Source organism: Vigna unguiculata, chromosome 9 (genome assembly GCF_004118075.2).
Source record: "Vigna unguiculata cultivar IT97K-499-35 chromosome 9, ASM411807v1, whole genome shotgun sequence".
NCBI lineage: Eukaryota > Viridiplantae > Streptophyta > Magnoliopsida > Fabales > Fabaceae > Vigna > Vigna unguiculata.
Genome location: NC_040287.1, coordinates 30,508,228 through 30,518,082, shown reverse-complemented (window position 1 = coordinate 30,518,082; position 9,855 = coordinate 30,508,228). Strand labels below are relative to the sequence as shown.

Below are 9,855 nucleotides of genomic sequence, written 5' to 3'. Positions count from 1 at the left end.
GAGATCACTTATGCATACAGCAAACTGAAACCTTACATTCTTTTATCATCTCCCATTAACTGACACAGTCATACTATGCTACACTTTTTTTTTTTTCATTTTTCTTTATTGTATATGTTTTATGCAAGATTTTGCACCGATATAATTCTCTTTCGTGTTTGATGAATACCCATGTGGCTGTCCCACATCACCATGCTATAGCAAGTGCTTCGAGAACAAAATAATTAATTCAAAAGTCAAACATTAGACATAGACTTCACCTAGCAACTCGAAAATGTTTATTAGGGTATAAGAGGGAGAATGACACTTGTGGGAAGAGTCTCGGAGAATGCTCACCCAGCAACCTTGATTATTGATATGTGTAATTTTTTAATGGAAACATTGATTATCGAATTCTTCTTCTTACACGTATTTGGGAATTGGAAGGTAGTAGAACCGTGACTATAGAATTTACCCATGTCTTCCTCACTCTCGTGTAAGAGCCGTTAACGGAACTAGGCTAATATATACGGGAAAAACAAAAAAAGGTTGCCACTTCCAAAAAAACTTTGATGACTGAAAGAAATATGTTTTGAATAAAAGCGGTATGACAAAAGGAGAAGTAATAGTACTTTATTTTACATTGGTGTGTTAATATTGAGAGGAAAAAAAGTGTAGCGTGTGTAGGTGTAGGGTGTGTTTGTTATTTGTTGTGTGGTGGTACCTTGGTTCCAATATCAATAAACTCGATGTGGGATAAGAGTATCTCTCAGCGGGGTCTAGCTATACATGCAGAAAGGGATAGATACCAATAGATAAAAACTTAAAAACCGACAAGAAAGAGAGAGAAAGGGTGAAAAGAAAGAAACAAAAACGGGTCACCTTTTTACTAATTTGTCTGCTAGCGTGTGGTGCGAATGTTGGAAGCATGGAAGCAAAGCAAAGGCCGAGAATGGCGGCAACCCATAACTCAATCATAAATCCCACATCAACCTCACTCTTTCTCCATTACAACACCTGGCACTCGAGGGATACCATTTTTCATTTTTTTATTATCTTCACTGTACCATTTACTGTTTACATAGTTAGATAAACACAAGACATCCCAATGCCATAAACTGCACTTTCCTCCCTTACCTGAAAAGTTGCTTTTCTAATTCTTTTTTTTTCCCTCCCGGGTTTAAGCAAAACTGGTTGGTTTTAATTTATTCGACTTAACTTAATTATCGTATGAGTAATGGGTGGGTTTGGTGGTGTTCCCCACACGAGAAAAAGAAGCAGCAGCGAGAACAGTGGTGGTAGCGTTGTTGGGTTGGATGTGAGAGTGCAGAGCCCTGAAGCATTATTCCATAATAAGATGACGATGATGGCGCATCATAATCATCACCACCGTCCATTGTCATCACCCTTTGATAATGATTCCTGTGCTGGTGATGGCGATGGTCCCACGGCTTACATGTCTTTTACTAATCATATAAACCTTGTTAGTGGAGCTTCTGTTCTCGCTCCTGCTATTGATGGTGGCTGTGGTGCTCCTGCACCTGTAAGGACTTTGCAGCCTTTTGACATTTCTCCTTATACTTCTCCCACCACCACCTCTTCTACCTTCAAACCCTCAGGTTTGCGTTTTAATTACTCTGTCCCCCCTCATTGCTGTGTGTGCTAAGCTTATGTTTCGTTGCATCTTTCTCACTAATACATCCCAAAGATTGCATCTTTTTCCTAGAATAAAAAGAAAGTAAAGGTGGGTCAAAAGAGAGAGAGAGATTGTGTGTAGTGTAGGTGCTTTGGGGTTTCTGTCCTGTCTAAGACTCTGAACATACTTGTGTTGTGTCTTGGTTGTGTGTTACAGCAGGTGGGATGGCGGCTTCGTTGGGGTTTCCTTTCACAAGTGCACAATGGAGGGAGCTTGAAAGACAAGCCATGATATACAAGTACATGATGGCTTCTGTTCCTGTTCCACCTGATCTTCTCATCCCTACTTCACTCACACCCTCTTCACGCTCTGCCTGCAGTATGAATGACCCTTTACTTTCTCCTGCTTCTTAATTTCTATTTTTCTACTCTCATTCTCATACTTCACGCACAAACACCAGACAGCAGCATGTTCCCGTGCCTTTTCTGCCTTTTTACTCCATTCCCATCTAAAGTTTGTGTCTTTCTTTGCCTGCTCTCTCTCCACCACTCTTTGCATTTGCCTCAAAGACTTCACCTTTTTTTGTTGTTCAAATCACTGTGGCCCTTTTCATCACATGGGGGCTTGCTTTCACTGTTTCTTGAACTTTGCATTCCCTTTTGTTTTTTAATTTCATTTTTATTTTCAGTGGATGGTGGTTTCAATCTGAGGTTGGCCAGTGGCACCGACCCGGAGCCAGGTAGGTGTAGAAGAACAGATGGTAAAAAATGGAGATGTTCAAGAGATGTGGCTCCCAACCACAAGTACTGCGAGCGCCATATGCACAGAGGGCGTCCCCGTTCAAGAAAGCCTGTGGAAGTTAACACCAAGACCGCCACTCCCACTTGCATCAATAACAATACCCACCAAATCAAGAGGCCTCGCCATGAGTGTAATCCTTTTCCTCCTATACCTGATGTAACCGTCGCCATTTCTAACCCCACATCTAGAAAACATGGACCTTCACCCCACTTTCTTGGCTCTTCCACCACTCTGCCATACCTTGAATCTCCCCTCTCTCTTGCTAACTTTGGTTACAAAGCTGCACATTTCGACTCCATGCCTTCTGTTTCTGCAAATAAGGAGCCCAGGTGAGTTTCAAGTTCCATTTTGCCTGGTCTTTATTTCTCGATTTGCGTTCTGATTTTAATTCTACTTCCCCGGACATGTTTTCCTCTTCTCAGATCTTTAGTCAAAATACATAAAGAACAATGCATTACTTAGAACTTTTTCAACACCTTATACATTTTGTTTTTCCTTTTTGATTCTTATTAAACTGAAGTATTGTTGTAGTTCTACATTTAGTCTATTTTACTAGAGTAGTCGAGAAATGCTTTTCTTCTATGGTTATGTTGTGATAAATTGGTGCTGTGTTACTGATCTGGTGAATTGGATGTGAATGTGATAGGGGTTTGGAGTGGATGCTGAATGGAGATCCTATTTCCCTAGGTGCTTCTGACTCAGAATGGCAGTCTCTGATGCATCACAAAGTTGGACTGAGCAGTGAGGGTTCTTGTAACAATCCCCATCCTCACTACCTGAATTCATTTACACTATACAACACTGGGATGGATCAACAGAACAGACGCCACCCTTTGTTCCTGAATCCTCTGGTTGTTCCTGTGGAAAATCTCCAACCAGAGAAGCCAAGAGGTTTCATCGATGCTTGGTCCAACACAGAAACCGGTGAAAACAATGCCCCCACCAACAACAAAAACTCTGCTGCATCAATCGGTAAATTGTCCCTTTCTTCTCTTGATCTATCAATGGGGGGTGGTGCTGTGAATGAAGATGTAGGTAATGTTAACATAGGGCTGGGCCTAATGGAGTCTATTGCAAACACACACACCGATACCAAAATCTCTCTCTCGAACTGGCTCAACCCTGCACCATGGGTGGCCTCAACACTTGGGGGTCCTCTGGCTGAAGTTCTTAGGTCAAGCACGGTGACTGCGACAACAACCAACGAAGCAACCTCAAACACACCATCACCAGCCACCACACATGTTGAATCTAACAGTCCTCTGGGAACAATGGTGTCGTCTCCATCTGGGGTGTTGCAGAAAACGCTTGTTTCGTTGTCTGATAGCAGTAGCAATAGCAGCCCAAGGGTTGCATCATCAAGGGCGAATTCTGAGATGGCCCTGCTGAGGTTTCAACCAAATGTAAATTAATTAAATTAGTGTTGATTTGAAATGGGGTAATATTATTATGTAATGTGGCATATTTGGCTAAGTGTGGTGTCCATTCGGATAGGTATAGGCCCTGTGTCCTATTGTGGAGGACGGTTTGTTATATACTGAAAACCCTCTGGTGAACAACCTGTGTTTCTGTTTATGTGATGAGGACTGGTTGCAGCTTTAAATTCTTGGTTCATGGAAACGTCATGATGTTACTTATCTCTACCTCCCAGTGTATGAATCAATGCCATGCGGTTGTTTCTTGTGGGGTCCTTACCTCCTGACCCAACTTGTCGGAAAAGACATAAATCCAACTTTGACTATGTCAACCATCTACCTCTTCACCCTTCTCCCTCTCAAAAAATATCAACCACCGCCATTTTTCTACACATTTTATTTCTGCTCTTCTTCTTCTTCCATGTCCATCCATATCTTATTATCTAACAAAAATACTGTTGATTAATTCTTTAAAATACCACGTTTTTAACATCTATTATCAGTTAGTTGTTCCAAAATGTTATATTCACCTTTTGTCTACGAAACATTACTAGGAATATTCTTCATGACTTTTGGACATAGGTATTGCAAAAGTTACTGTGAGAGTACCTTTCTCTTTTAGATATTTAGATATTGAAGGAAGACTTGCGAAATTGACTTATGATCTCCATGTTAATTTATGTCTACTGGAAAAAGTCCATTTTATTGATTTACTATGAGTAGACAGAATCTTCACATAAAATGGTTAAAGCAAGGATCAAAACGGGTTTCTAATCCATGTTAATTCAATCCGTCTCAAATGCATTTTTTATGGTGAAGTATGACCAATATATTCATCTCAGTAAAAAAATTAATGTCACATTCTAATCTCTATCACATTGTATTTAAAACGTGAAACTCAAATAAAAACCTAATTCGAGCTACATCTAAATTAGATTGAATGTATAATACTCATGTACAATCTAAATTCAACTCAAAATCACTGTAATCACAAATTCAACTATCTATTCACAATTTTTAAGCTCATTTTAATGAAATATAAAAATTTCTGAAAGAGAAAAATGCTCTCAGTTTCATGTAAAAAAAAAAAAACAAAATTTCTTATTCAAAGTAAAGTTAAAGTAAAAAAAACTAAGCTTTTTCCGACCCAATCCCTCATATTATACAGATAGAGAGTTACTAACACAAGTAGGTATTTTAATTGAAGTCTTACATATGAAAACTAGCCTAAAATCAAGAACAAATTAATATCAGTACTCCTGTACTAATAGAAGTATATGAGTTGGAATTCATTGTTTAACTTCACTTTTTTATAAGCTTTGTAATTTCACTCAAAATCTTAAATTTAACTTTTTAATCCGTCATTAACTTTAATTATTGTTGATGTTGAGAGTCACAGAAAAAAATAAATTAAAGAGGTGAAGAGATCAAATGTTAGAATATTTTACACAGATACACACAGTCACATCTCTTTTTTCCAAAATAGCACACTGTAACTTTTATTTACTCATATAACAAGCACTTTTAACATATATTAATTTCTTAAGAGAGGGGAGTATAATTTTGAAATAAAAAACAGTACAATTTAAACACTGTATGACGACGAGAGACTAGTGCAATTTATTGAATAATTATTTAAATCTAATTCTGATAAATGATGTTTTTTGGGCCACATCGATTGCATCTGGGCTTGAGGCCTAGTTCAGAAAGGCAGCATAGAGTGGTTAATAGCATGCAATTTTGATAAGGCCTCTCTCATATTCCATCGTTCTTTGGGTTGATCAGCTGCGCAACTCAGACCAACTCTCAACACATCAGCGATGCAGTCTTCAGCTTTATGCATCCAATGTGTGTTGCTGTCAAAGCCACTGCTACCATCATCACTGTTTGAGCTTTGTGTTGAACATTCATAATCCTCAATGAGCCTTCGATCTGCAACCTTCACTACTTCATTCTCATCCATGCTTGAGACAAATTTGTTGAGGCTTAACCCTTCTTTGAACATTTTATCGCTTGGTCTTTTGGCTGTGAACATCTCTAGCAGTAGGATCCCAAAACTGTAAACATCGCCCTCAGTTGAAGCCTTGCTTCCAAAACCATATTCTGAAACATATCACACTAGTGTTATTAGAGCCAGATATAGGTGCGTGTATGTCAGTTATGCACAAATATCAAAAGAAAAAAGAAACTGGATTATTGTTAATAGAAAGCAAAGTGTTAATGTGTACCTGGGGCTATGTAGCCAATTGATCCTTTCAGTCCTAGAGTGCTACTCTGCTTCTCTGATGTGTTTTGACACAAAAACCTTGCCAATCCAAAATCTACAACATGTGCAGTCATATTTTCATCTAGAAGGACATTGGCAGGTTTCAGATCACAATGTGCTATTGGTGGATCGCAGTCATGGTGCAAGTACTCCAGAGCAGAAGCAACATCGATTGCAATGTTCAATCTTTGCATCAAGGTTAGAAGGGAGCCTGACTCTTCGTCTCCTGGGTGTATTTTGAAGTCCAAGTTTCCATTGGGCATGAATTGCATGACAATGGCCTTAAATTCCTCGCCTTTATAATCAAGGCTGGAGCAAGAGGTGATGACCTTCACCAGGTTCCGATGCCTAACATTTTTCAAAGCTTCACATTCCGCGTTGAAACTCTTAGACGCTTTGCTTTGTTGCAGGTCCAGGACTTTGACAGCAAGGGTCACGGTTTCACCAGTGCTGAAGCTGAAAACACCCTTGTACACAGAGCCAAAACCTCCTTTTCCAATTAAGTTTTCAGCTGCAAAATTGTTTGTAGCTATCCGAATATCACCGTAAGTTATATTTTTAGACAACCCCATGAAAGGGTCAGATGACACAAGGGTTTTCCTCTCCTTTCTTTTCTTCTTCATTGTCCAAAACAGAAAGAGCACTGAAATGAACAAAGCAGTAGCACCAACTACTGCAAGCATGGTAGGGAGTAAGAATTTTCTTTTCTTCTTGCCAACAACACACGGGAGTACTCCCAAATTTTGTACAATTTCCTTGCTAAGGCTACAGAGTTGGTTGTTACCTCGAAGATCAAACTTGGTAAGGTTCGTAAAAAGACCTTTCGTAGGAACCTCCCCTTCCAAATGGTTGAAAGACAAATTTAATTTCTGCATATACTCGAGCTTTTCTAAACTTTGAGGAATAGGACCAGTGAGACTGTTTAATGATAAATCCAAAGTCTCAAGGGATGCTAAATTCCCAATTTTTGTTGGGATCGAACCATTGAATCTGTTTCTTGCCATCGTTACCCACTTCAAGCTCAAACAGTTCTCTATTTGCTCAGGAATGTTCCCTGACAACTGGTTGTCAGAAATATGCATGGTCTCAAGCTGTTTCATGGTTCCCACCATAGGAGGTAACGGACCCTGCAGAGAGTTTCCTGCTAAATTCAACATTCTTAAGCTAGAAAGCTGAAAAATCTCGTTTGGTACGGTCCCACCAAGTCTATTCAGTCGCAAGTCAAGAAAAGTTAATCTCTTGCATTGTCCAATACTTTGGTGAATTGTACCCGAGAATTGGTTATTTCCCATTGCAAGGATAAAGAGATTTGTGAGATTGCCAAAAATGTCTGGAATGTCCCCAGACAATCTGTTGCTGTATATAAGAAGTTGCTGTAGATTATTGAGTGCTCCTATTTCTGATGGTAACTCTCCAGTGAAAGAATTGATTTCAAAGGACAAGGATATGAGATTTTTGAATTTCTTCATTCCTTGAGGAATGGTACCAGTAAGAAAATTATTAGCAACACAGAAATGTTCGAGATTCCGGGAAAGATTAGCAACAGAGCTTGGGAGCTCCCCAGCCAAATGGTTTTCATGGATCCGGAGTTCCTGCAACTTGGTGGAGTTTCTAAGGCTATCAAAGAACTGAACATTTAACAAGGTTGTGGAAGAGAGATAATTATGACCAAGAACGAGGCGGGTAAGGTTTTTTAAGTTGTAGAATAGAGGTATGGGTCCAGTAAATTTATTGTTGGCAAGGTCAATCTCTTGAAGTTGTGAGGCATTGGATATGGAATTCGGAATTACCCCTTCAAACATATTAGTTGCCAGGTGTAGATACTTTAAATTTGGAAGAAAAAGGCCAAAATTTTGTGGTAACTCACCCGTAAGATTGTTCTTTGTGACGGATAAAAAGACTAAGGAAGAGATGTTGAAGATAGAAGTGGGAAAGTTGGCAGAGAAATTGTTCTCTGAGATTTGAAGAAAGGAAAGATTGCGGAGATTACCAAGTTCAGTTGGAATGTCCCCCTCCAAACGGTTCCTTGCCAATGAAAGATTCTTAAGAGAAGAGAGATTGGCAAATGATGGAGGAATCTGACCTGTGAGATTATTGACAGAAAAATCTAAAATTTGTAGACGGTGGAGATAACCCAGTTGTGATGGAATTGTACCACTGAGATTGTTGGAAGATAATTGAATGACATTGAGAAGTGAGAGATGGGCAAAGTGTGTGGGAATTTGGCCATGAAAATTGTTGTTGGAAAGGTCAAGTGAATGTAGGTAAGTGAGGTTGGAAAGGTGAGGGGGCAGTTTGCCAGAGAGGGAAAGTCCTGGTAGATTCAGAGATTGGACCCTGTTTCCAACTTTGGAGCATCTGACACCGTACCAGTTGCAGTGATTAGAGTTTGTGGACCAGGCAGAGAGAGCATTTTTAGGGTCTGTGACTTGAGATTTGAAAGAAAGAAGGGCTTCTCTGTCTGTGTTACTGTCACATAGGATGGCATGAAAATGATGAAATAGGAAACAAGAGAAGAAGAGAAGTGGAACGTAGATCATCATGATTAAGTTGGCAAGTTGGCTTACATGTTCATTTGCATGGAAGGCAAGTATTTATTTATAGCCCAAATCCTTGTTGGGATCTTTAATGCAAGTCAAAAGTCGTTGCTTTGAACCAGTCATACTAAGGGTTTTGGAGTGGCAAAAGGATGAACTCAATGAGTGAACCATAGAATATGATGAGTGAAAAAAAAGAAAAAGTGTAACTTAATGAGCATGCATTTCATGACTAAATGTTTAAATGGTTCAGTGCCACTTAAGGCTTGGAACCACTCATGGTAGCTGCTGTTGACTAATATTTTCAGTTAATAGCAGTTGGCTGTAGAAATTATATATATTTTATCTATTTATTTATTATATGAATTAAATATGTATTGGATTCATAGATTGTTATATTGAAAAAATTGTATAATGTATTTCTGTTCATCTTTTTTTGTAAAATTCATCTAAAATATTTATATAAATTTTATGAACTAGATGAAATAACTACATATTTATATAATAAATATAATATTTTCATGATAAATTTTACAATAAAATACAATATAATATTTATACATAAATGAAATAAATATATATTTACTCTATAAAACAGAACATAATTTTTAAAAATAATTTAAAAACTGAAAACATATTTATCTCTTTACTTATTTATTTCATTATTTTAATACTCTGCTAATATTCCAATTAATACGTTGGTCTCAGCAATCATTTGACTTTATTTTATTGATGAGTTGCGTGTTGACATTTCAATTATGAAATTTGCAGTTCTTCGAAACTTTGTAGTGCAAATAGTTTTATGTTTCCAGACGCGGTTGAGAGAAAGAATTTGTACTGCCACACTACCCGCAATCTTCGGTTTTGAAAAGGATGCATAATTAAATATTAGATTTTTTTCCACCATATATATAATGTTATATCACCATTATTTTTAATTATAGATCAATATATATATATATATATATATATATATATATATATTGACAATTATCTCTTGTGTATTGGTATCTCTTGGTGAATGATATCAAGGGTTTTTGGCTATTGCTAGATCAAGTTATTTTGTTTTTGATTTTCTCTTGGAGTTTGGTTAGATTTGTTAAGGCTACATCGTTGGTTTTTGGATTGGAAGTAAATAATACGGCTTGATCTTTTTCATCCATAGATTTTTTTTTTAATGGATGGAACACGACTAATAATTTTAAGTTAATGCAGATTTTG

General features: G+C 37.8%; 2 protein-coding genes across 3 annotated transcripts; one reads left to right on the top strand and one right to left on the bottom strand.

Annotated features, from left to right (window-relative positions):
- The first annotated feature begins 1,026 nt into the window (after window positions 1-1,026).
- On the top strand, window positions 1,027-4,163 carry LOC114196235 (growth-regulating factor 2). Of its 2 annotated transcripts, none has more exons than XM_028086818.1 (4): window positions 1,027-1,598; window positions 1,835-1,993; window positions 2,304-2,745; window positions 3,063-4,163. In XM_028086818.1, exons 1-4 carry the CDS (start codon window positions 1,217-1,219, stop codon window positions 3,826-3,828), a joined length of 1,749 nt encoding a protein of 582 aa, XP_027942619.1. In that variant the 5' UTR covers window positions 1,027-1,216; the 3' UTR covers window positions 3,829-4,163. The 2 variants fall into 2 exon arrangements, with proteins under 2 accessions (XP_027942619.1, XP_027942618.1); XM_028086817.1 differs by having other exon boundaries at window positions 1,029-1,598; window positions 1,832-1,993.
- A 1,153-nt stretch (window positions 4,164-5,316) lies between these two features.
- LOC114196233 (probable LRR receptor-like serine/threonine-protein kinase At3g47570) lies at window positions 5,317-8,685 on the bottom strand. The gene is made up of 2 exons (XM_028086814.1): window positions 6,060-8,685; window positions 5,317-5,934 (listed from the first exon to the last, which is right to left on the bottom strand). Exons 1-2 carry the CDS (start codon window positions 8,638-8,640, stop codon window positions 5,534-5,536), a joined length of 2,982 nt encoding a protein of 993 aa, XP_027942615.1. The 5' UTR covers window positions 8,641-8,685; the 3' UTR covers window positions 5,317-5,533.
- Window positions 8,686-9,855: the final 1,170 nt, after the last annotated feature.

Excerpts from the sequence above, each read along its gene's own strand:
- LOC114196235 (XM_028086817.1), top strand. The coding sequence starts at position 1,217 with ATGGGTGGGTTTGGTGGTGTTCCCCACACGAGAAAAAGAAGCAGCAGC. Across the intron at positions 1,599-1,831 it reads TTCTACCTTCAAACCCTCAG|CAGGTGGGATGGCGGCTTCG; the intron begins GTTTGCGTTTTA and ends TGTGTGTTACAG. Across the intron at positions 1,994-2,303 it reads CTCTTCACGCTCTGCCTGCA|TGGATGGTGGTTTCAATCTG; the intron begins GTATGAATGACC and ends TTTTATTTTCAG.
- LOC114196233 (XM_028086814.1), bottom strand. The coding sequence starts at position 8,640 with ATGATGATCTACGTTCCACTTCTCTTCTTCTCTTGTTTCCTATTTCAT. Across the intron at positions 5,935-6,059 it reads AATTGGCTACATAGCCCCAG|AATATGGTTTTGGAAGCAAG; the intron begins GTACACATTAAC and ends GATATGTTTCAG.